Source organism: Hermetia illucens, chromosome 7 (genome assembly GCF_905115235.1).
Source record: "Hermetia illucens chromosome 7, iHerIll2.2.curated.20191125, whole genome shotgun sequence".
NCBI classification, from domain to species: domain Eukaryota; kingdom Metazoa; phylum Arthropoda; class Insecta; order Diptera; family Stratiomyidae; genus Hermetia; species Hermetia illucens.
In genome coordinates, this window is record NC_051855.1 from 4,663,934 (window position 1) to 4,690,678 (window position 26,745).

The 26,745-nt window shown below is 43.0% G+C and overlaps 1 protein-coding gene across 2 annotated transcripts; it reads left to right on the forward strand.

Moving 5' to 3' along the window:
* The first annotated feature begins 940 nt into the window (after nt 1-940).
* On the forward strand, nt 941-26,269 carry LOC119661026. 2 transcript variants are annotated; one of them, XM_038070182.1, is made up of 2 exons: nt 941-1,373; nt 25,919-26,269. In XM_038070182.1, the coding sequence occupies exons 1-2, from the start codon at nt 1,200-1,202 to the stop codon at nt 26,078-26,080; spliced, it is 336 nt and encodes a 111-aa protein (XP_037926110.1). In that variant the 5' UTR covers nt 941-1,199; the 3' UTR covers nt 26,081-26,269. The 2 variants fall into 2 exon arrangements, with proteins under 2 accessions (XP_037926110.1, XP_037926111.1); XM_038070183.1 differs by lacking the exon at nt 941-1,373 and adding an exon at nt 7,291-7,855.
* The last annotated feature ends 476 nt before the right edge of the window (nt 26,270-26,745 follow it).

Sequence of the window (26,745 nt, forward strand, 5' to 3'; positions counted from 1 at the left end):
TCAGAAACTGTGAACAAGCTTCACGCCATGACAGGTAGCTGAACTTTAATGCTGCTAAACACACCAAACTTTTCGTGTCAGAACCAAAAAAAAAATAAGACAAAGTTTATCAAGAAGAAAAGCACGAAGATATGCAGAAGTATTGGGGACATTCTGACCGGCCATAAATCATTCATCATCAAGATGATCCATGTCCATCCTGTAATGAGTGCCCCGACAGGCATAGGATTGTTGGTGCTGATTTGCAAAACCAGCGCTGAAGAAGGACACATGTTGTGCCCGAAATAAGTGTCTGTTAACTTTAAATAGATAAAATCTATGTACTATTAAGGTTAGAATGCTTAGAGGCTTTGACTCTCCCCCACCTCAAACATACACCCACACACATGTATATGTGTGGGAAATCATGCATAGGTGAACACAAAACCTTTATAGCCGAAGTGCCCCGCTTCCGGGATTCCAACTTCTTCAATATATACTTTAGGGAGGGAGAACACAGACCACAAATACACAAAATTCTACTATGCGAAGTTCTGTCAAATTCGGTTGAATCTTTGATTCTCTGGCAAATCAATGAATCTATCTTACAGCAATATCGTCTCTTCTACCTGCGTTTCCTCTAAACTTACAATGTCACCAAACTATTTACCTTAAAACAGAAGTAACACTTCTTTACAATGGATCCTTATCTGATTTCAAGTCTAGAATGGCCATGAGTTTCCCAGATAGGTTGTCTTAATTGACAGCGTCTTACTCCAATCATAGTAGTCCTGCATAGTTGGCTGTGATTTTCGAACCATGAAACCATGGCAACGCAGGTGATGTCTATTTTTCCAAACGGTTTGAGGACTATTCAGTATGTATTGAATATTTGGACGATGCGTTTCTAGAGTTGTGATGTAGTGACCTTAAAAGCCTTTCATCTAATCCGGAATGACATTCAATTTACATTTTTTGACCTTCCGTGAGATAATGTGACAAACTGCGAATCCTTTCCAAGTGTATCACTAAACATCTATTTATGTGTAATCTTCTGACAAATTGTGAACCCTCATTTAAAATAGACTTACATCAAACTAAATGTTAGTATCATCCTTTCCCCCACCGGGTTAGTGATTGTTGTCTAGATTTTTTCCTCCAGTTTTCGCTCGAACCCACCACGTTGTCTGTTCTCCCGGAAAAGATAGTTACAAAAGAACATGTTTCGATACACGCTGCCAAGTGGAACCATTGTGTTTAGTGACTTGCCCCTCGGTAGAAATACAGAAGGACTACTAGCAGTTCCAGAGAATGAATTCCCGATTGGGCCCTATATACACCTTGTATTCACATTGATCCTGTTTTTGTTCTTTCTCTTCTTCCGATTGTTGAAGGTGAGTTTTTCAAATGTTTTTGGGTGTGTTCAGTAATCCTGTTGGTCTTGAGAGTCTCGAGCTCTGTAAAGAGAATAAGTAAATTGCTGAAACTATCTTTGACACCGTTGATAGAGTTGAATTAGAAGTCAATTAGAAAACATTTATATACAGGTAACACTTTAATGAGAATCTTTTTAAAATATCCTTATTTTCATTCTCAGTGCTAACGAAACGTATGCTGTGGGTCATTTTACGATGACTGCCCCAGCGTTAGAAGCCGTTGAATCTGTCAACTTTCCGTTGGGGCTGTATACAATATTTTCAGAAGGCTGAGTGGTAGATTAAGGGGTGTCAGAAGTAAGTAAAAGAAATAGCCTCCCCCTCCCCTTCCACTTCGGAGGTAGAAAGCACCGACACCGGTGTAAGGTGCAAGACCGTCTTTCGATGCGAGGCACAACGCTGAACGACCCACGGCACTTTTCTCATCCTGCATATTCTATAACATTTTTGTCAACTATCATGAGTAAATCAGAATCCACTTACGTGCACGATTCGTGGGTGGTTAGGAATTATGCTGTCATTCATGTATGGCTGCCGCTCACCCTTCCCTTCCGGCTATACGAAGGTCTTCTTGCGAATGTCACTAATTGCCATTTGTCTACCGACTAAAGCATGCGCTTTACCAGCAGATGTACGCTCGGAATGTTGGTCCTCCATTCCACGAGGCAACTGCAATAGAATATTGCATGCTCTGCTTCTTCCTCCTCGCCTAGGCAGGTTGGGCATTTTGGCAAGTCATCATGCCCAAACATGTGTAGATATTAGCAGTACCAACCGTAACCAGATGGAAACTGCGTTAGCTGGAAACTAAAGGCTCCGTGGTGACGATTGACCCACATACCGATGATCGGAATAAGCTTATGCGTTCATCGGCCTTTCGTTCAGCTATCTCATCGGGTTTGCCATCTGACCATTGATGATGCCCTCTCCTCGCTCTTGATCAATTGCACAGCGCCTTAGGTTGACATGCTCCTGATGTAGATTCGTGATATTTCTTCAGTCAAGATGTGTACCAGAAACAACCCGACTATAACTAGCGTCACAAATCCCTCTCAGGGCATATAATCTGTACGAACGCAATAGGCTTCTCCTGATTTCCTTAGTTGTTAGTGTTGCAACCCATATGTTATTGGAGCGGCATAGAGTAAGACGGAACTAATCACTCGAGTTAGCAACAATCTACTGATATATTTAGGTGCTGACTTATTTCCTACGTACTTAACATCCACTTTGAATTTGAGTCTATTGTCGAGGGTCACACCTAAGTATTTAACCGCATCCTGGCTTCTTATGATGTGGCTTCTAACCCAATTTTTGAAGTACTACAGCATCCTCCGGCCTATTATCAAAGCAGCTTTTGTTTTTTGATCTGCGCGCACTAGTCCGGCAGTGTCCAGCCGACACTAACTCCAACACTGTGAAACAAAACCTTATTAAAATCGGTGGAATTCCTGTCTGCATGTCTGCCTGTCTGTCGGTCCTTCACAACCGATCCACTCGGAAAGGGTTGAACCTATCGTCGGCGAGAACATGTGGTCTGCGAATACCTTTACGTATAGAAAGTGGCGCCAATTTCTATTGAATTTAAGGAGTGGCTCCCCATGTGAAAGTGAAATATTTTTCCTCAGAATACGGCAGTGTGGGATACCAAATGAAAGGGCTCGATTAGCACTTTTTGAAATTGGCCCTGTTTTTGATATTGGGGGGCCTCAAAATGTCAAACAGGTCTCATTTTCAGAACCTAGTCTGCTCAAAAATTCAGAAAATATCACAATGGTGCATCTACGAAATTTAGGCCTGGAAATATATCCCGTGCAGATAACTGCTCAAATAAAGTCAATAATGGTATATTGCCATATTTTAGGAATTTACTCGACAACACCTTTGAGTGTATCGTAGAAGTTTAAAATTTGGTATTAATATAAACGATATAATAGTCCATAATTCTGGGAAGTTTGAAAGAAACTATTTTGTGGCGTTCGCCATCTCATCTTCTTCATAACTAAACTGTACGCTGTTCCCCAGGGTCTTTGATCTGCCTTCGCGCAAAGTTCCTTCAAGCATTCTCGCTTGCTGCTCGATATAACCTACTTAAGCCTACCTCGAAGGTTCACATACACTTACTGTTTCAAGTCGAAGTCCGGTCTTCCTCTAGATCGTTGGCAGATCCTTCTAGCTCGAAAACATACACACCGCAGCTCGGCGATCTCTTCACTCCATCAATAGTTTCAGCGCCTTTTTGCGAGAACCCGCCGCCTCGGCATAGCAGCGTCGCATGTATCATTTGGTTTACCTTTCTGTAGCATCACCGGAATTGTGGCCTCATAATAGCATCTCTATGAATACATCCTCTTCACACTTTTCCACGGAACAGCCCTGGTTTCCAGCTTCACGGGAACGCACATCGCCGCATGGCCCATATTCAATCTGGAGGAAAATCGCCTGGTGGTCGCAATGAGTATAATGCTTACTGACAAACCATGCCATTCTCCTCGCCAATGTAGTGCTGATATATGTCAGATCGACTATTGATCCCGACCCTGTTCTCGAGTGGAAACATTTCCCGTATTTGCAAGCGCCAAGTCTAGCTTCGCGGAAGCCTCGAGTAGGATACGGGCCCTGGTGTTCATAATGCGACTGCCCCAATCCACGGCCCACTCGTTGAAATCACCCGCTATGATCTTGGGGTCTGGACTTCTTGCATCTTACACTAGCATACCTAACATTCCTTCGATTTCTGGTATCGTCGCGCTTGGCGGAGCATAGCAACTATAGATACCAGCTATTTTTACCCTGACGAATCCAACTCCTGGAAACTCCATCATTTCTTGAATGACTTGATTTCCACATGCCCATATTGCCGCCTTGCCAGTTACATCTATAGTCCAGACACCGCTTTTATTATTCCCATAAGGCTCGCCGATTATGGAGGCTTCGATTCCCTTCTCATAGATGGTCTGCGAAAGAAGGTCTTGCGCTGCCTCGCATTGGTTGAGGTTGATTTGTATCAACCTCATTTCTTTACCGCATTCGACGCTCTCCTATACACTGGACATCTGCTGCTATCTGCTACGTGCCGACAGTTCACGCTCTTTTTCTCCTTACAAAGCATACATTCAGGCTCAGCCTTGGACTCCCTGAATATATGACCTTCTCCCCCACATTTTCTACAACTTTTTGACGTGTCACAGTTACCTATGCTTGAGGGACACCTGCTCCCTGAGTCGACAAACGATTCGATCTACTTTTACTTTACCAACCGCCAGTAGTTTGAACGCTGCCGTTTGCGTGCCTTCGTATGCCTTCCTCAGTCCTCTGATTGCAGAATCCTGCAAACCAAGTGGCCCGAACTGCATTTCTAAAGCGTCGCGGATATCTTCCCCGATCGTGATTTCATCAATGTTCATACATCGTATAACAATCTCCTGCTTTCTGGTCCGTACTTGTGCTTCTTCTCCTAAGGACTTCTCCGCTTTGTCAAGGAAATTTTTCACTGTTTTGCCCGGAGACTTCTTCAGCTCTAGCATCAAATCTCGTAATGCCTTCTCTTTCTCGGCTCCGTTTGGTAGAAGATCGAAGTTACCTTGAAACGACGAGAAAACTGGGACGAAACAGAACAATGCGTGTCAGGATATACTGACGTCTGATGGCTCAAAGAGGGTCCTGAAATAGGAGTCAACCTTTCGAATAAAAACGAGAAATGGGCATTTATCTTGGGACAATATACAACGGTCTTTCATGCGGAAGTGTCTACTATCCTGAGGGCGGCAACCGAGATAATTGACGAACGGTTGAAAAGCACGCGCATCGCAACCTGTAGCGATAGTCAAGCAACATTTAGGGCGATGAGCAGCCTTTTGGTTACTTTCAAAATCATTCAGAAATGTAGAAATCGATTGAACTCTGTTTCTAGATTCAATATGTGGTCATTGCGGTGTAGAGGGAAATGAAATCCACTATGCTTTAACAAAAGAGGATTCAATTTCCCTTGTCCGGGCCGAAACTAGCAATTGTGGTACTAGTAGCATGGGGTATTGCTGCAATTAAAAACTGGGAACAAGCTTCCCATAATGACAGGTAGCTGAGTTTTAATGCTGCTAAACACACCAAACTTTTCGTGCCAGAACCACACAAACATACGCCCAAGTTTATCAAGAAGAAAAGCACGAAGATATGCAGAAGTGTTGGGGACATTCTGACTGGCCATAATTCATTAGCCGAGCATATGCTCAGAATAGGAATTCATCAAGATGATACGTGTCCATCCTGTAATGAGGAAGCAGATTCACGGAACATTTCATATCTGAGTTTTGGTGCTGATTTACAGAACCAGCACTGAAGAAGGACACAGGTTGTGTCCGAAACAAGTGTGTATCTTTAAATAAATAAAATCTATGGACCACTAAGGTTTGAGTGCTCAGAGGCTTTACCTTCCCCCCCCCCCACACACACACACATGCACGAATGGAAAATCATGCATAGGTGAACACAAAACCTTTAAAGCCGAAGCGCCCAGTTTCCGGTATTCCAACTTGTTCAATATATACTTTCCTGCAGATATAATTGGATACGAATATCAATAAGGCTACTAATCCATCGCTGGATGGTTTCTAAATGTTCCTCGGAACCGGATCGTCAGACCATCAATTAATGACCCCAATTCTTCTTCTGAATAGAGATAATGACCAGTGGGTAATTTGTATGGATACATATTTTCTTGAACCTGGACTCACTCCTTGTTAGCTTCTGCCTGATTCCTGGAATTGCAATGGTTTTGCTTTGAATCCTAATTGAACTGAAACACAAAGTTTTTGCCTTATGATGTTGAAATGATTTTTCAGGTCATACGTCACTTTTCGTCAGTATAAATCGACACTGGACGAGTTTTAGAAAACCTCCTCTTCTTTTTCTTCAGCCTTTGTCCCATTCACAAACGGGGTCGGCTCGTCGTGATCGGTTTCGCCATTTGGCTCTATCGAATGCCTGATCTGCGTGCAATTTCGAGGCTTTCAAATCCCCATCCAGCGTATCAAGCCACCGTTGTTTAGGCCTGCCTTTCGGTCGTTTACCATCAACTTCGATGTTCAGACTTGGCAAGTGAATTCTCGTTAACACGAATTACGTGACCATACCATCGAAGACGCCTCTCTCGCAACTTTTCCACGATCGGTGCAACCCCATAACGGTCGCGAATATCCTCATTTCGGATGTGATCTAAACGTGTAACGCCACTAGTCCAACGTAACATCTTCGTCTCCATTACCGCAAGACGCCGTTCATTGTCTTTTCTAGTCGGCCAACACTCAGAACCATAGAGAGCGAACACCTAACTTTATTAAATCGATTCATTCAAATCCATCACCAAAGAATCAATCAAAAATGAAGTTATCCAATAATTTTAATTAATATAATCTTGACAAAAGAAGAGGGGCTATTCTATTTTCAGCCACATTTTCAAACAAACAGCTATCGTATACAGAGATGAACGATTCGTAAAACAAAAGCGGCGGCGTGGGAACTACAGCTGTGAATGGACGGAGGGAGAACACAGACCACAAATACACAAAATTCCAGTATGTGAAGTTCTGTCAAATTCGGTTGAATCTTTGATTCTCTGGCAAATCCATAAATCTGTCTTACAGCAATAAGATTATACCCACCTATCGCCTCTTCTACCTGCGTTTCCTATAAACTTACAAGGTCACCAAACTATTTACCTTAAAACAGAAGTAACACTTCTTTACAATGAATCCTTATCTGATTTCAAATCTAGGATGGCCATGAGTTTCCCAGATAGATTGTGTCTTAATTGACAGCATCTTACTCGAATCATAGTAGTCCTGCATAGTTGGCTGTGATTTTCGAACCACGAAACCATGGCAACGCATGTGATGTCTATTTTTCCAAACGGTTTGAGGACTATTCAGTATGTATTGAATATTTGGACGATGCGTTTCTAGAGTTGTGATGTAGTGACCTTAAAAGCCTTTCATCTAATTTCCGGGATAATATCCAATTTGCATTTTTTGACCTTCCGTGAGATAATGTGACAAACCGCAAATCCTTTCTAAGTGTATCAGTTAACATCTATTTATGTGTAATCTTCTGGCAAATTGTAAACCTTCATTTAAAGTAGACTTACATCAAACTAAATGTTAGTATCATCCTTTCCCCCACCGGGATAGTGATTGTTATCTAGATTTTTTGCTCCAGTTTTCCCTCTAACCCGTTTTCTGTTCTCCCGGAAAAGATAGTTACAAAAGAACATGTTTCGATACACGCTGCCAAGTGGAACTATTGTGTTTAGTGACTTGCCCCTCGGTAGAAATACAGAAGGATTACTAGCAGTTCCAGAGAATGAATTCCCGATTGGGCCCTATATACATCTTGTATTCACATTGATCCTGTTTTTGTTCTTTCTCTTCTTCCGATTGTTGAAGGTGAGTTTTTCAAATTTTTTTTGGGTGTGTTCAGTAATCCTGTTGGTCTTGGGAGTCTCGAACTCTAAAAGAGAATAAGTAAATTGCTGAAACTATCCTTCACAACGTTGATAGAGTTGAATTAGAAGTCAATTAGAAGACATTTATAATATATACATTTAACACTTTAATGAGAATCTTTTTAAAATATCCACCTTATTTTCACTCTCAGTGCTAACGAAACATAAGCTGTGGGTCATTTTGCGATAATTGCCCCAGTAGCCGTCCAATCTGTCGATTCTCCGTTGGGCCTTTCTACAGTAACTTTTTGTCGACCATTATTATTATTCTGTTAAGGGAAAGTCGCACCGCGTCCTTGAAGAACTATTGTGCCCCTTTTACTAGTTATAGTGTACCTTTTGATCATAGTATCTCAAGCAGGCTTATAACCGTTAGGAACTTTAGTATGTTCCCCACTTCCAGAAGTTTCAGCTTTGCATCTGGTATTAAGTGTTCTCCCAGATGTATCGACCTACTTTGCACAAGTGCCGGACACTGTCCCAGGACGTGCATAGAGTTTTCGTCCTCCTCCTCACAGAACCTGCAGGCAGTGTCCGTAGATATTCCTAGCTTCCCTAGGTAATAGTTCAGCCGACAATGACCAGTGAGAATTCCCACTATGATTCGGAGGTTCTTTTTGGTGAGGTTTAAGCAATCCTTTGTGCGCATGGGTTCATATCCCCCAATAAGCACCCTGGACTGCTCCATCCCTGGTAGGCCCGCCCAATATAGTTCCCTCAACCGTTTCTCTTCGTTTCTTAGATTCATAGCCATGAAACCGTTTCCGATTCCACAGAAGGGTTCTGGTCCGTGTAAAGGCATCCCTGCTCCCTTCTTGGCTAGTTCATCCGCTGCCTCATTGCCTTCCAACCCAGCATGGCCTGGAACCCAACGTATCCAGTAATTGTGCCACAACTGCTGCCTGACGATTTTGTCGATCTCTACATATAGTTGTTATTATCCCATTGTACCAAATAGTTTGACAACTTCAAAGATAAATTGTCTGTGCATAAATGCTTCCTCACTCAGTAATTCATACTGTACCTTGAAAGAAAGCAAATCTCAGGCTAGGTGACACCGAAATCTAAGTTCTTTAATGTGGTCATTCACTGTCGCGGTAGTGAAATGATGTTAAAAGGGGGTCGTTGCTGGCACCCCATTCCGTAATTTAAAACCTCCCCTTTGGATGCTGTCATTAAGTTTTACTTAAGTCCTCTCATTCAGGCAACGGAATCTCTCTCAGTCAGCGCGTCGTCTACGTAGAAGTTGAAGAATGGGATGCTCATCCTCGTTTGTTGCCGCAATATTTTTAACATTAAGTACGGTCACTAGCGGTCCAATGAGCGACCATAGTAAGTTTGTAGTGTTTGTTCAGTTCCAAGAAATGACCTCAGCATAGTATGCCCTGATAATCCTTTCCGCGAAAATCCAAGTTTATTTGCCTATTCATTTTCTTGATGTCGACATCATGACATAGGTGTCAATGAACTCCCCATCTCATAGATGTGCGGAATAGGCTCTCCTGAATGCATGACCCTGTCAGAGGGATATTGTTGAGAGTTAGTACTGATGGCGTCTGTTAAGATGCATTACAAACCACCCCAAGGTTCGTGGTTGTACTTTATTGCTGGACGTCATGTCGTGCGGCAACTAGTGGCTGTAAACTTCGTCTCAATCCTGTGTGTTGGGGTTTCCACCAAGTGGCAAAAGCATTGGTGTGTGTATGTGTGTGTTTGGTGGGGGAGAAGCTACAGCTTCTGAGCACTCAGGCCGTGTTGGCCCATTGTACTCGCCTCCCCCGTCTAACGGAATATTCCGGATTCGTTAACGTATCGCAGGATTTCCGTTAGTGGAAGTAATGCTACATAGGGGAGATTGACCTCTTTTTCGCTTCATTTCCCTCTACGCCACAGTGACCAGGTACCCAGAGTAGTTCCACCGTATTGAATCTAGACGTAGAATTCAAACGGTTTTTGCATTCCTGAACGATTTTCGAGGTGATCAAAGGACTGCTCAATGCCCTCAGTGCAGCTTGACTGTCACTGCAGATTGCGATGCGCCTGCCCTTCAACCGCTCGTCAATCAGCCAGTTTGCCACCCTTAGAATTGCATAAACTTCGGCTTGAAAAACCGTTGCATATTGTCCCGAAGGAAAAGCCCATTTCTCGTTTTTATTCGAGAGGTAGACTGCGGCTCCAGAACCCTCTACTGTTTTTGAGCCATCGGTGTAGAAGACTTCCGTATATCCCGCCACGCATTCGTCTGGGTCTTCCCAGTCCTCTCTACGCTTCAGGGTAACTACATATCTTCTACCAAACAGATGCATGGAGACACGGGAATCGGAAGGCATTGTAAGAACTGGATTTAGTCCTCCCAGTTACTATTCCAATGCTCTGTGCCCCCCACATCCGTTCTTTTCCCATAGATCTAATCGAATTAGCCTATGAGCTGCTCTCATTGCAGTGCTTTGAATAAATATATCCAGGGGCTGCAAATTGAGTAGTGCATTCAGAGCTGCGCCGGATGTCGTGCTCATGGCACCAGTGATACCCAGACAATCAGTTCTTTGCAGTGCGTCTAGTTTACGGTGAAAACCTTTTTGTCTCACCTTAACCCACCACACTACGGATGCATATACCAACATCGGCCTAATGATGGCAACGTATATCCACATTACCACATGAGGCCTGAGTCCCCATGTCGAGGCAAAGGTCCGTCTGCACAGCCCATAAGCTGTGAGAGCTCGTTTCATCTTTACCTCTACATGTTTGTTCCAAAGAAGTTTTTTATCTAGAGTGACCCCCAGATATTTCACTTCTTCGGAGAGTTGTAGGGTAGTACACCTCATCTCAGGGAGACAAAGTCCATCCAGTTTTCTCCTTTTTGTGAATAAAACCATTGTGGTTTTATTTGGATTAACTGACAAACCATGTCTAAGGCACCAGCTGTCTATCAAATCAACGGCACCCTGTATATTTCTACACACCGTTCCAAGATCCCGATCAACAGCAAGTACAGCCACGTCATCAGCATAAGCTTGAGCGTGTATTCGCAAATTTTGCAGTTCGAATAGCAGTGAGTCGATCAGCATACTCCACAGAAGCGGCGAAAGCACACCTCCTTGGGGGCAGTCCTTCGTCGCTTCGGTAGTCAGGTAGCGATCGACCCCTACCTTAGCGCACAGCAATCTTTGCGTTAGCATAGCATGGATCCACTTAATTAAAGCATCATCAACACCATGCGCTCTGGCGGCATCACGAAGTTTTTGAAAAGGCGCACAGTCAAAAGCCCCTTCAATGTCCACGAACATCCCCATCGCGTATTCACCATTCAAAGTTGCATCCTCTATCTTTGTGACCAAAGAATGAAGAGCAGACTCACAGGACTTTCCACGTTGGTAAGCATATTGGTTTTCACTAAGTGGGTGTGACCTAAGTGCGTTTCCACGAATGTGACGCTCCACCAGTCTCTCCAAACCTTTCAGCAAGAATGAAGTCAAGCTGATCTGTCTGAAGTTCTTTGGATTAGAATAGTCATCTTTCCCAGGTTTCGGTATGAAAACTACCTTAACCTGTTGCCAAGAAGAAGGCACGTAGCCCAGAGCAAGACATCCTTGAAAAATATTTCTTAGAGGTCGCTCTAAATGCTCCATACCCTCCTTTAGCATTGCCGGATAGATGCCATCCATGCCAGGTGCTTTGAAATGTTCAAAGGACAGTATGGCAGCTCTCACCTTTTCATGGGTAACAACCGCTTTCGCAGTGTTCCAGTTCCCCTTGCAACACTTGCGTGTTGAAGGGGTTGCAAGAACGGTAAACTCTCGACCTACCACTTCTCTCACCCGTTCTCCCGGGTGGTGTACTTCCAGGAGGGTCTGTACTGAATCCAGTCTGGAGCTCGTGAAAGTACCGTCGGGTTTTCTAAGAGAATCCAACTTGACCGACTCATTCCTTTTGAGGACTCTGCACAGCCTTGAAGTCTCTCTTTCGCCTTCCAGTTTCTCACAGTACGCTCTAAAGGAGTCTCGTTTTGAGCACCTCACGAGCCTCTTATATTCACGTTGTGAGTTCCTGAAATTTAACCAGTCTTCGTCCTTGTTACTTTTGCAAGCACGATTTAGAAGTCACCTGGTTGATTTCCTGAGTTTTTTAATTCTCGGTTCCACCAAGGAACCGTTTTACCGCTTTGGCCTCGGGAAATAGGACAAGCCTCTTCATAGCACTCTAAAAGTGTGCCGTTCAGAGTTTTCAATTCATCTTCCAGCGCCAAAGGAGTCCTTAGTCGCCTAGGGAACTGTACTTTATTGCCAAGAAGTTCATTGAACTTTGCCCAATCCGTTTTCCTAGGGTTACGTCTTTGTGCTGCAGGCTGTTCGCCCGCAATAGTCAGATTAAATTTTAGATATCGGTGATCTGACAGTGAGGCCTCGTCTAGCACTCGCCAGTGTGTAATCAACTCTAACAATTTTGGGGTACAGATTGTTAGGTCAATTACTTCGCTTCTTCTCGGTCCCACGAACGTAGGGGCGCACCCTACGTTTGCAGTCATAAGACCAGCTGAAGTGATGAAATCAAATAGCTTCTCTCCTCTTGGATTGCATTTGCTACTGCCCCAACAAATATGTTGAGCATTCGCATCGCAACCTATTAAGAGTTCGAAACCACTTGATTCTGCATACGCCACCAGATCCCTCAGTTCTTGCGTCGGTGGAGGATACAAAGAATCATAGGGTAAATAAGCGGAGGCAACTATGATGTTTTTCCTCTCGCCATTTATTTGGTATTGTATGATGACCGTAGCTAAGTCCTGGGAACAATATTGTCTCAGCATAGTTGCCTCTAACCGTCTTGACATCAGGATGCAAGCTCTCGGTCTTATGGATCTTTCGTCGTAGAAGATCCTAGCCCCCTTTACTGATCCAATGCCACAGATTCTGCTAAAACGAACCCACGGTTCTTGCACCAGAAAGATATAGGGGAAATCCTGCAGCTTTGTCATTCTCGCTGCCAACAGGTAGGAGGGAGCTTTGGCTTGCTGCAGGTTGATTTGACCAATCTTTATGTTTTTCGACATAAACTTAGTCTATTGTCGCTGACAGAAGAGTCTGGTGGGTCCAGTGTGGATCTTATCGGGGTTTCCAGTTTATCCCCACCTTCCTCCGGAGATTCCGCTTCCTTGTGTCCGATTTCTCTGGGCGTTACCGCGCCTAGTGGTACAGCCACGTCCATGTCCTCATTCCCAAGGTGCTTCTTCTTCCTTCGCAGTTCTCTCTTCTGCCGTCGACCTCGGGCCTTTCCAGGTTCACGGTGTCCGGACCGCTTGGATCCATTTCCACACACCGGCGTTAAACCAGTAGCGTCCACGTCACCAGCTTCCGGTTCTTCCGCTCTTACTGGTAAGGATGAAGAAGAAGGTCCTGACAGGCAGAATTCAGCCGTAGTCGGATTTCCAGTTTCTCCCAATTTGAAAGTTTCCGTACTTTCCTTTCTGGCTAACTTCGCCGTAGGCACCAAGTGCAAACTTTCCACTGAGTCAGAAAGCATGCCTTCTACAGATTGATCTGTAGGTGAGTATGAATTTGGTGAGGCCTCCAAAATCCGCGCCTCGGCCGCGACATGATTGCTCATGGTCGCGGGTGGATTCGAAGTCTGTGACTTCTTACCACTTGGAGAGTTTAAATCCATCGTTTCCATATTCATATTTTTGGACACCCTTAGTGTAGTAGTAAACTACTACAGGCTCCCCCACCACGACAAGGTGGTGTCCGAGGGGGAGCATTGGTACTTTGCTATGAAATCGATGTGTTGACCCCTTAAAACTTCTTTATTATCTAACCTCTGTTGCAATTGAGAGACAGTTACGTGGGTTTTCGGTTGAGAAGAACGACGGAGTTAGAATCCTCCTTCAATGGAAGCCGAGTCCATCATTCGTGTAGCAATCGACCGTGGTTGGTTCTGCTGAAGTCAAAGTCTACCTGAGTATTGGTTACCCAGAGCAGCGTGATCTTGGTTAGGACTGCTGTTTGATATTTCCATTGATCATGGCGGCTACATTAATAAACTCATCTATTGTTCAGACAACATGCCTCACACTTGCGGGCTGCTCCAAGATCAGAAATCCGAACATTGCTGTAATTACGCTTTAGACACAACAATTGAGGCGTTGACTTAATGATGAGCCTCCACTGTGACCCGAAGTCAACTGGTTCTCTCTCTGACATTCGCTCTGAAGGGTTGTTGATCACTATAACCCTGACTGTGGCCTAGTACTTATTTGTGTTTGTGATTTCTTTGGCTAAAAATGTCTTTTTGATTGATGCTACTAGGGATTTATTAGGGGCACCACATGCTTGGCATAAAGTAACGTATGATTGGATCTAGTTCAAATGCGGCCTCTGGACTCGGATGGGTAATTATTAACGATATGGTATTTGCGAAAACAAGTCCAAAAGGCTTTATACAGGAGGAGCAACTTCCGCGGCAATGGGGCACAGAATCTCATTGTGCACCTTTCGGGTAGGGACGAGGTGGGCAAATGGCCCGAAGCCCATGTTGTTAATATATTGATGTGTCGGTGTGTTGATGTCGCCTAGATAGTTTTCTTGTTTACCTTTCCTCGCCTTATCCTAGCAAGAAACAGATGCATCCCAAAGATTGATCCATCTAATTGTTTCCTCCTCACTTCCCCGAATAGCAAACATGGATCTATTGCCGAGAATCTTGCTTGTGTTGACTTCCACCAAGCTTCCCATAGGGGAATTTTGAAGCATTATTCGCACACTAATTCTATTACGATCCGTTACCATTAATCCGAGATGAATCTTTAATGAACTCTGCCTTTGGTTCCCGCAGGGATACGGGCAGCCATAAACATCTATTCAATGTCTATTGTTATGACAGACGCGGCGCGTCCTCGCAACAACTCGCAGACCTGTGTTGACATCCACGTAGGCGTACATCAATGTACTGCATCTCATACACGGCACTAGCAGCGCGCAATTTTTGTCGCGCAACTCCCATCGCCACCGAAAATGTGCTAGGATTTTCCGTCTCCATAAAATTTCAAAGAATGCGCTACGATTTGAATCTTCTGTATATGGTCTTCTTTGCTTAAGGACTCTATTATTTCGTAAGTGTGATTAAGAAAATCCAAGATAGCGTCTAGACTGGAAACTTAGGCGACGCAAATATAAATATTTCCCAGAATTGCTTCCTCTGGTGGTCGAACTTCTAAGTAATGGTCCGTTTCCTGTAGTGTGCCGTTACGGTTTTGACTGAAGTGGTTCAACACTTCAAGGCCCAAATTTAAATGAATGAATGAAAATGAATGATGTTTATTATAATCATGCCTTTTGATAGTTGCTTTTGCCCTCTAGTGGCTGAAACGATTAGAAAAAGCTCGCATTGCTGTCTCTCATATCGCCCGATATTGATATGTTGGATGGCGCGTGCTGTCTCTCCAGTTACATGCGCCTTTAAATACTATAGTTTTCGACCTTTCATTGTTGATATATTCAAAACTTGACAACCGCTTTAAGCACTGCTGCATATATGATGCATGTGAAATTCCATTTCTATTCCCACGAAACCACTGCGGGGAGACTAGCTGCTTGTTCCTTACCCTACCAGCATGTGGTTAACTGCATTCCAGCAACAATCAAAAATTTCCTCAGTTAAGGTTGCCGGGACCATCGGTTCAACATCTCCTCTACAATTTTCCTTTCCTTCGCGAATTTGGAAAAACATTAAAAGGATATGCCTGTATTTTGCAGGATACTGCCGATGTTGGGGGAGTTGGGTGAACTATCTAGTTTAAACTTATGTAAATATCTGCGGTATCCGCCATGCGCTGCGGGAAATTGCTTGTAATGATACTATATCAGTCCTTGACTTCTGGGCGTCCAGATCTTGATGCTGGCAAACAACATGTAGATTCATCGACTCTTTTCCGTCATTTATACCGTCGGTGCCACCTGTTCCAAGATTTCTCCCTTCCGCCTTTTTTACGTACCAAATATGAAAAGAACTGTACCCATCGTATGTTTGGTTCAACTGTCGACCAGACTGGCCAGACTGTCGACTGACATCATTTCAGCTATAGACCATAAGGCATCAACCGTGACGCTTTTATAGCCACAAAACGCAGTCCTCCGGTGAACTGCACTCATTTGTAAAGCTTTTTTTGTGAAACAAAACGTTATTAAAATCGTTTCAAGGTCCGTTTGTCTGTCACACCCGATTTACTTGAAAACGGTTGAAACAACTGTCATGAAATTTGATGAGAAGGTGTAGTCTGTGAACCCCCTTGACTCATTTTATGTTGAAGTTAAAGGGTAGGGCAGGGAGGTCTCTACACATGTGAAAGGGGGGTGTTTTCACAGAATATGGTTATGTGGGTTATCAAATAAAAGGGATCGATTAGTACGTTTTGAAGCTAACCTTATTTCTGATATTGGGTGAAATATAGGGACTTAAAAAGTGTGCCCCATAAAAATGAAACAGGTCTCGTTCTCAGAACCTACCCAGCCGAAAAATCTGAAAAAGATTTTAATGATGGAAGTCTGGACCTCAAAATACATGCCGTTCCGATATCTGCTCTAATGAAGTATCTCAAGTTCTGGTATACAAGGCACATGCTCGTAGGATGGTATGCAGTACCAGCTACATGCAAGCAGCACCCACCTAGCTAACACTAGACGCTTTAATGCAAGCATGTTGTTTGAACTCTATTGCGAAGTGATGCAGGCGGTCATTTTCTTATGCTGGGTCCAGAAACTTGCCACTTGCGGCAAACTCCAAACCTGCAACAAATATTTACTTTGATTTTGCGAATCAACATCGTCATCGTGTGTCAATCCTTTACACTAGCCACAAACGTGCAACCAAGTTGTTAAGCAAGTTGTTAGTTGGTGCTAGGTTGCACTTATGTAGGTAAGTTGCGATTAATAATAATAATAATCGTTGGCACAACAATCCATATTGGATCAGGGCCTTGAAGTGTGTTAGAGCACTTCATTCAAGACCGTAACGGTACACTAGGAGGCAATGTGGTCAGCATTGCGCTCGCCCGAGATTATTACCCTGATTTGACTCAGGTACTCATTCACAGCTGAGTCGACTGGTATCCGACGTCAAATCACGATGCAAATTCCACTGCCACCAGTGAGATTTGAACCGCGACCTTCCGTATGACAGCCTAGTGCTCTAACCACTGAGCTATCCGGACACACAGTTGCGATTGTCGGAACTTAATCGACCTCGACCTTGACCCTCTAGCGCCTGCATACCTTCCATCTTCATTAGGTTCTTCGATTTTCAGGCAGTTAACCGTTGGACACCCAACGACAAGAAGTTACGCAGCCAAATTCATGGAAAGAAAGCCGGTAACATTCTACCCGGAACGATACTAGAGAGGAATTTCTCGACCTGGGAGGTTCGCTAATCTAGACTTTATTTTGGCGTTGATATATACCACAATAATACAGAACATATCCCATGTATGATGTCTTCCGAGCAGGAAATTTAGACGAACTTAGAAACTTTCACCCATTGTGATTTTGTTAATATTTGTAGAATTTTCTTGAAATTCTTTACGATATTCATATTCGCTGTTGGTATTCTTCTTTTTTCTTCTTTTTCTTCAGCCTTTGTCCCGTTCACAAGCGGGGTCGGCTCGTCGTGATCGGCTTCGCCATTTGGCTCTATCGAATGCCTGATCTGGGTGCAATCTCGAGGCTTTCAAATCCCCATCCAGCGTATCAAGCCACCGTTGCTTAGGTCTCCCTTTTGGTCGTTTACCATCGACTTCGATGTTCAGACCAATCTTTGCAAGTGAATTCTCGTTTGCACGAATTGCGTGCCCATACCATCGAAGACGTCTCTCTCGCAACTTTTCCACGATCGGTGCAACCCCATAACGATCGCGGATATCCTCGTTTCGGATGTGATCTAAACGTGTGACGCCACTAGTCCAACGTAGCATCTTCGTCTCCATTACCGCGAGACGCCGTTCATTGTCTTTTATGGTCGGCCAACACTCAGAACCATAGAGAGCGACTGGACGGACAACATTGCGGTAAATTTTAGATTTGAGACGTTCGTTGATACGTCGATCACAAAGGACACCAGTTGTGCAACGCCACTTCATCCAGGTTGCGTTAATGCATGAAGCAATTTCATAACGCAGCTCTCCATTGGCTGATAGCGTTGACCCGAGGTATTTAAATCGCTCAGATCTGGGCAGATCACTGCCGCTGACAGTGATTGTGCCTGTTTCATGGGGATCGGTCGTAAAAAATTCAGTTTTGTTTAAATTCAATCTGAGACCGTGTTGCATGAGGCGATCATTCCATTTTTGAACAAGTTGCTCGAGATCATTTTTGCTATCAGATGCTAGGAAAACATCATCTGCATAAAGCAGTGTGTAGGGCGCTGGACGTTGGATATCCCGTGTGACGGTGTCCATAACAAGGACAAAGAGGAGTGGTGAGAGGGCACTTCCTTGATGAACTCCAACAGAGACACGAAGCGGTTTTGATACACCCGCCATACTTCGAACTTTACTTCTCGGATCGTGGTAGAGCAATTGAACCCAGCGCACGAGTTCTTCTGGCACGAAGTGTTGTTGTAAAGCATACCAGATGAGTTCGTGTGGTACACGGTCAAACGCTTTCTCTAGATCCAGAAAGGCAATGTAAAGAGGGCGATGCTTCTCACGGTGTTTCTCCGTGAGTAATCGCGCAGCGTGTATTGCGTCAGTAGTTCCGCAGTTCTTGACAAATCCGGCTTGATTCACGGTTATTTCAACGATTTCGCGAATACGGTTGTCAACAATGCGTTCAAAAATCTTCATGGTATGGGAAAGTAACCGGATCGGACGATAATTTGAACATTCTGCTGGGCTACCTTTCTTTTTCCATATTGGAACAGTGGTACTTTCTTGCCAGTCAGATGGTGTTCTTCCTTCCTGAATAACCCGGTTAAAGAATTCACTGAGCCACAGTGTTGGGTCCCAGCTCTTCGCTTTCCAGAGCTCAGATGCGATGTCGTCAGGTCCTGTTGCTTTCCCCGATTTCATTTGTTTTATTGCCTCCTCGACTTCAGTTGCGCTGACTGATGGAACTGCTCCAAATGTCGGCAATGATTGTGGAAGTGGAGGATGAGCAAATTCTTCAGTTGAAATCTGCTCGAAGTATTCTCGCCATCTATCCGTTGCGGCTCGACGGTTGGTAAGCAAAGTACCGTTCTTGTCATTAACACAACAGAAGTGTTCGATATCCTGTGTGCGTTCATCACGGCTTTCAGCAAGTCGATACAGATCTCTCTCGCCATCCCGAGTGTCCAGTTTATCGTAAAGATTTTTGAAATGGTTCGCTCGGGTGACAGCGACCGCTTTCTTTGCTTCCCGGTTGGCATTCTTATAAATTTGCCAATTAGCAGGCGTTTTATCGTCGAGAAATTTGTGGTAGAGGCGTTTCTTTTCACGGACCTTCATTTCAACATCATCATTCCAAAGCCAAGTATCTCGGTTGATGTACCGCTTACCCGGCTTGGTGACCCCGAGGGTTGCAGAGGCCGCTTTGTGGATCGTGTCTTTCATTTGGTTCCATGATTCTTCCACATTCGTAATGGTCGGCAATCGTATGAGTGAGACCGTTTCTTCGTTCTTCTCACCAAATCGCAGCTTTTGGAACCAGACCATCGGGTTTCTTGCAGAGCGCAGATGTCAATGCACCTTTTCCGAAGGGCGCTTGCGAGTTCCTCGGTCTTTCCAGTTAGGGTACCAACATTTAGCGTGCAGACACGTATTTATTTTGTTCGTTGTATGCGGACTAACTTGCTTACGTCGTGACGCCGTCCGTGCGTCAAGAACCCTTGCCCATTTCTCGACAGGACCGGGGCCCGTCCTGCCGCGTCGACTGAGGTGGACGCCCTAGCATTTCTCCGAGGCCTGTGACTTAATCCGATCATCATGTTTGTAACGACATTCTATGCATTTTCTTGGTCGACCTGTCGCGGGGCCTGTCACCAAGAGAGATCAGGTAGGATTTAGCATAGTAGAATAACTCCAACTATACTCTATTTATCTCTTTCCCTGATCTCAGCATTTTATTTTTGTTTTACTGAGGATAGTACAGAGTACGTTGCCTCAAACCCTCCTCATTTACCTGGGCTTGGGACCAGCATACTATTCGTAATCTGGAATGAATTTAAGGGGTCTTCTTCAGGTTTTGTGTAAAAAAAACCTTATTAAAATCCGTTTACTGTCTGCCTGTTAGTCACACGCATTTTTCTCGGAAACAGTTATAGCAATTTACACCAAATTTGGTCAAAAGGTGGGAAGTGTGAATGCTCACGTATACAGTGAGTTACATAATTCTCCGTAGAATTTGAGGGGGGTCCCTATACATGCAAAAGGGGAGTGTAAATTGTTTTTCCGCCAAATATAGTCGTATGGAGTATCAAATGAAAGGTCTTGATTAGTACTTTCCGAAGCCGGTCTTAATTTTGACACTTGTTGGAAAGGTGGGGAGATTGAAGGATAGAAAGTGATCATTTCTTTACCGACCCATTCTCAGAAACTTCCCAACCCAAAAATCTCAAAAGAATCAGAAGGCTGCACTGTATAGTGCCTACGTTCCGAAAAACACTACATACCGATATCTGCTCAAATAATAATTTTAGTAATTGGCTGGAAAACCCCCCTTAAATTCATTCTACTGTAACAATGTAGGTTATAATATAAAGCATGATCCTACCAAGTTTAGTGGAAATCGCACTTTTACTAACAAAGTCATAATAGGTCGAAGTTTTTGCATCTTTACAAATTCAAGACTTGAATATCACATATCACCCGAAAGCGGATATTCTCATGTAATATACGCATATATTACGTGCTATGTACTAATAAACAAATGAACACTCAAATGTCTTTATAAAAGAAAAGAACTGTGCAGAGTCCTTAATAAGGATAAGTCGGCTAAGTTGGAGTCTCTTAGAAAACCGCATGGTGCTTTCAAAAACTCCATAGTTGAGTCTATACAGGCTCTCTTGGAAGTATACCACCTGGGAGAACAGTTCTCAGAAGTGGGAGGAAGAAAATTGGCGGTTTCTGCAATTCTTTCAACACGAAGGTGTTGCAATGGCAATTGGGACACTGCGAAAGCGGTTGTTACTATTGAAAAGACGAGAGCTACTAAACTGCTATCATTTGAACACTTCAAGGCACCTGGCATGAGTGGCATCTACCCAGCGATCCTAGAGGAGGGTATGGAGAACTTAGAGCAACTTCTAAGAAATATTTTTCGAGGTTATCTTGCTCTGGGTTACGTGCCTCCCTCTTGGCAGAAGGTTAAGGTGATCTTCATACCTAAGCCTGAGAAAGATGCCTATTCAAATTCAAAGAACTTCAGGCAAATTAAAGGAGGAAACTGAAGTCTTTGCCTTCCAGAGATAAGGGGTGTAACGCTTCAAATATCCGAAGAAGTGAAACATCTGGGAGGGTAAAGATGAAGCTCTTCCAGCTTATGGGCTGTGTAGACGAAGCTTTGTCTCGACCTTGGGACTTCGCCTCAGATAGTAATGTGGATATATGGTATGTTGCTATCGTTAGGCCGATGTTCGTTTATACATCCGTAGTGTGGTGGGTTAAGGTGAAACAAGAAAGAGCTGTATGTCTGCGTATCATCGGTGCCATGAACACGACATCTGGCGCAGCTCTACATGCATTACTGAATTTGCAGCCCTTGGATTTGTTTATTCAGAGCACTGCAATGAGAGCAGTTTATAGACTAATTCTATTAGATTTATGAGGAAACAATGGACCTGGGGGGGCATTGAAAGAGTTATTGGGAAAACTGAATGCAGTTTTCTTAATGCCTTCTCATTCTCAAATCCCCATTCATCTGTTTGTTAGAAGATACGAAGTTATCTTGAAATGACAAAGAAACTGAGACGAACCAGAAGAATTCGTGTCAGGATATACTGAGGTCTGATGGCCCAAACAGGGCCCTGGAGTAGGAGTCTACTTTTCGAATAAAAACAAGAAGTGGGCATTTACCTTAAGATAATATACAACGGTCTTTCGGGCTGAAGTGAATGAAATCCTAAGGTCGGTAACCTAGATAATTGACGAGCGGCTGAGAGGCACGCGCATCGCAACCTGTAGCGATAGTCAAGCAGCATTTAGGGCGTTGATCAGGCTTTTGATTACATCAAAAATCGTTCAGGAATGTAGAAATCGATTGAGCTCTGTTTCTAGAATCAATACGTGGTCATTGAGGTGTGGAGGGAAATGAAATCTCGGATCCTTCAACAAAAGAGGATTCAATTTCCCCCTGTCCGGACCGGAACTAGCAATTGTGGTGTTAGTAGTGGCTACTGCTGCTATCAAAAACTGGGAACAAGCTTCACGTAATGACAGGTAGCTGAGCTTTAATGCTGCTAAATACACCAAGCTTTTCGTGTCAGAACCAAACAAATATACAACAAAGTTTATCTAGAAGATATGCAGAAGTATTATGGACATTCTGACTGGCCATAATTCATTAGCAGAGTATATGTGCAAAATAGGAATTAGGAAGGAGATCCACGGAACATTTCATATCTGAGTGCCCCAGCAGGCATAAGATTGTTGATGCTGATTTACAAAACCACCATTGAAGAAGGACACATGTTGTGTCCGAAACAAGTGTCTGCTATCTTTAAATAAATAAAATCTATGGACCACTAAGGTTTGAGTGCTCAGAGGCTTTGCCTCTCCCCCACCTCAAACACACACACACACACACATGTATGTCTGGGGGAAATCATGCATAATAATAATAATAATCGTTGGCGCAAAACTCCAATTGGATCAGGGCCTTGAAGTGTGTTAGAGCACTTCATTCAAGACCGTAACGGTACACTGCTGAATAGCCTGTAGGAGGCAATGTGGTCAGCATTGCGCTCGACCGAGATTATTACCCTGATTTGACTCAGGTACTCATTCACAGCTGAGTTGACTGGTATCTGACGGCAAATCACGATACAAATCCCACTGCCACCAGCGAGATTTGAACCGCGACCTTCTGTACTATAGCCTTGTGCTCTAACCACTCAGCTATCCGGACACACGCATAGGTGAACACAAAACCTTTATAGCCGAAACCCCCAGCTTCCGGGATTCCACCTTGTTCAATATATACATTCCTGCCAGATATAAATAATTGGCTACGAATATCAATAAGGCTACCAATCCATCGCTGGTTTCTAAATGATCCGGTGCCGGCGTCAGACCATCAATAAATGACCCCAATGTATGGATACATATTTTTTTCAATCTGGACTCTCTCCTTGTTAGCTTCTGCCTGATTTCTGAAAATTTAATGGTTTTTCTTTGAATCCTAATTGAACTGAAGCACAAAGTTTTTGCTTTATGATGTCAAAATGATTTTAAATGCTATACGTCACTTTTGATCAGTATAAATCAACACAGTTTGAGACGTACGCGCGTATGTATATATATTAATTTTATTAAATCAAATCATTCAAATCCATCAAAAATGAAGTCATTCAATAATTTTAATTAATATAATCTTAACAAAAGCGGAGGGACTATTATATTTCCAGCCACATTTTGAAGCAAGTAGCTATCATATACAGAGGGGATTGATGAGCGATTTGTAAAACAAAAGCGGCAGCGTCGAAACCACAGACAAGAATGGAGGGAGGAAGAACACAAACCAAAAATATTATACACAAAATTCCACTATGTGGACTTCTGTCAAATTCGGTTGAATCTTTGATTTTCAGGCAAATCAATGAATCTATCTTACAGCAACAAGATTATACCTACCTATCGCCTCTTCTACCTGCGTTTCCTCTAAGCCTACAATGTCACCAAACTATTTACCTTAAAACAGAAGTAACACTTCTTTACAATGAATCCTTATCTGATTTCTAACCTAGGGTGGCCATGAGTTTCCCAGATAGGTTGTGTCTTAATTGACAGTGTCTTACTCGAATCATAGTAGTCCTGCATAGTTGGCTGTGATTTTCGAACCACGAAACCATGGCAACGCAGGTGATGTCCATCTTTCCAAACGGTTTGAGGACTATTCAGTATGTATTGAATATTTGGACGATGCGTTTCTAGAGTTGTGATGTAGTGACCTTAAAAGCCTTTCATCTAATTTCCGGGATAACATCTAATTTGCAGTTTTTGACCTTCCGTGAGATAATGTGACAAACCACGAATCCTCTCCAAGTGTATCACTAAACATCTATTTATGTGTAATCTTCTGGCAAATTGTGAACCTTCATTTAAAATAGACTGACATCAAACTAAATGTTAGTATCATCCTTTCCCCCACCGGGATAGTGATTGTTGTCTCATTTTTGGCTTCTGGCTTTTGGCTCTAACCCTCCACGTTAATTTCGTTTTCTGTTCTCCCGGAAAAGATAGTTACAAAAGAACATGTTTCGATACACGCTGCCAAGTGGAACTATTGTGTTTAGTGACTTGCCCCTCGGTAGAAATACAGAAGGACTACTAGCAGTTCCAGAGAATGAATTACCGGTTGAGCCCTATATACACCTTGTATTCGGATTCATCCTGTTTTTGTTCTTTCTCTTCTTCCGATTGCTGAAGGTGAGTTTTTCAAATTTTTTTGGGTGTGTTCAGTAATCCTGTTGGTCTTGGGAGTCTCGAACTCTCAAAGAGAATAAGTAAATTGCTGAAACTATCTTCCACACCGTTGATAGAGTTGAATTCAATCAAACATTTATATACAGGTAACACTTTAATGAGAATCTTTTTAAAATATCCACTTTATTTTCACTCTCAGTTCTAACGAGACGTATGCTGTGAGTCATTTTACTATGATTGCCCCAGCGTTAGAAGCCGTTGAATCTGTTAACTTTCCGTTGGGGCTGTGTACAGTAACTCTTTGTAGACCAATAATTGAGGAAGTGATTCGCGGAGTGAGATGTCATCTGGCTACCTGCGTACCTCCATTGCCGTACATTTATATTAGACTATATCTTCCGTAATTTGCATCCTCTGACTTGGATACTGTCATTAAGTGTTACTGAGGTCCTTTGACTCAGGCAACGGAATCGGCCCCAGCCAGCACGTCGTCTACGTAGAAGTTGAAGAGTGGGCTGCTTATTCTCGTTGTTGCCCCAATGTTTTTGACACTAAATACGGTGACTAGCGGTCTTATGAGCAACCGTAGTAAGTTTGTAGTGTTTGTTTGGTTCTGAGGGATGACCTCAGCCTAGTATGCCCTGATAATCCCTTCCGCGAAAATCCAAGTTTATTTGTCTATTCATTTTCTTTATGTCGGCGTGATTACATAGGTATCAATGAACTCCCCATCTCATGAATGTATGAAACAGGATTTCCTGAATGCGTGACCCTGTCAGCGGGATATTGTTGAGAGTTATTACTGATGTCACTTAGAATGCATTACAAACCACCCTCAGCTTCGTGGCTGTCCTTTATTGCTACAGGCCATATGGTGGTGTGACAAATAGTGGCTGTAAACTTCTTCACAATCCTGTGTGTTGGGATTTTCACCAAGTGGCAAAAGCATTGGTATTTTGCTATGAAGTCGATGTGTTGACTCCTTAAAGCTTCTTTACTAGCTAACCCTTGCTGTAATTGAGAGACAATAACGTAGGCTTTCGGTTGAAAAGACTGTAAGAGTTAGCATCCTTCTTCCATAGAAGCCTCCATTCGTACCTGTCGAGTTCATCACGTGTATAGTTTTTTTTTCTACCATTTGACTGCGGTTGTTTCTGCTGAAGTCAAAGGCTAGTTGAGTATCGATTATTGAGGGCAACGTAATCTTGGTCGCGACTGCTGGGTGATAATTGCTTTCAACAAGGTTTCCCGACTTGTTTCTGGAATGCAATCTAAGAAATCCTAGTAGAAGTACAGTTGCGAAAGATACCTTTGAAGAATTAAGCAAAGAAAAAGCTAAAACAGGACCTGCAACCTTCATTGTGACATTTGAATATTTACTATCTTTTTTTCTAACAGACTCAGATCTCTCTAGCTGGTGGATTTGGAACTTGGTGGAATGAGATACGTGGTATACAACCTAGACCGGTACATGTTGCCGATGGATCTCCGGAGTTCTATGATTGCTTTTGGCGTAGATTTCGTCAGGAAATTCGTCACGAACGTCGAATATGGATGTAATTTCGAACCCAGAAGGAAACAGATATGCAGAGAAATGAGTTAAGCATTGGATTTCAATATTTTTTTATGGTTCACTACACACAGACAAAATTCACAAATGTCGCTAATACGCCGAATTCTACAAATATATATTTTTGTATCTATCTATGTTAATTGAGAATAAATAAATATATTTTGTATCTTTCTTAACATTGGATTTGCATTTGAATAAGATGTTTGGTTTGTTTCAGACAGTTTGAAGACTATGAAGTGTCAGGATTCTAGAAAATAGCAGCTGGATGGTTGGGGTAGTTATACTGGATGCGAATTTGCAGACTATTCCAACTTGGCGGAAAGGGCCCTTTAGAGTAATTGTGAATTAGACCTTAGCAGTTCATTTTGGCATGTAAAATTTTAGGAAAGTAATTGAATAGAGAGATTTTATTTGTCAATCACGGAGTGAAGAAATACTCCTAATTTTACATTTTTAATAGAATTAGACAATTTTGTTATAAATAAATAAAATAAAAAGTTAAAATGTAATAACTAAAAATAAACATATTGATCTTAAAACTAAAGTAAGTAAGTAAATGAAAGAACCTACATAATTTGTGACCCCGAGCACTTCTCCATGCGATTCTAATTTTTTCAATTGAACAATATTTTCAAAAGGCTGGGTGAAAGAT

What these genes read in the sequence shown, in the direction of transcription:
- LOC119661026 (XM_038070182.1), top strand. Translation starts at nt 1,200, where the DNA reads ATGTTTCGATACACGCTGCCAAGTGGAACCATTGTGTTTAGTGACTTG. An exon ending in TCTTCTTCCGATTGTTGAAG is followed by an intron (nt 1,374 to 25,918) that starts GTGAGTTTTTCA and finishes TTTTTCTAACAG; the next exon opens with ACTCAGATCTCTCTAGCTGG.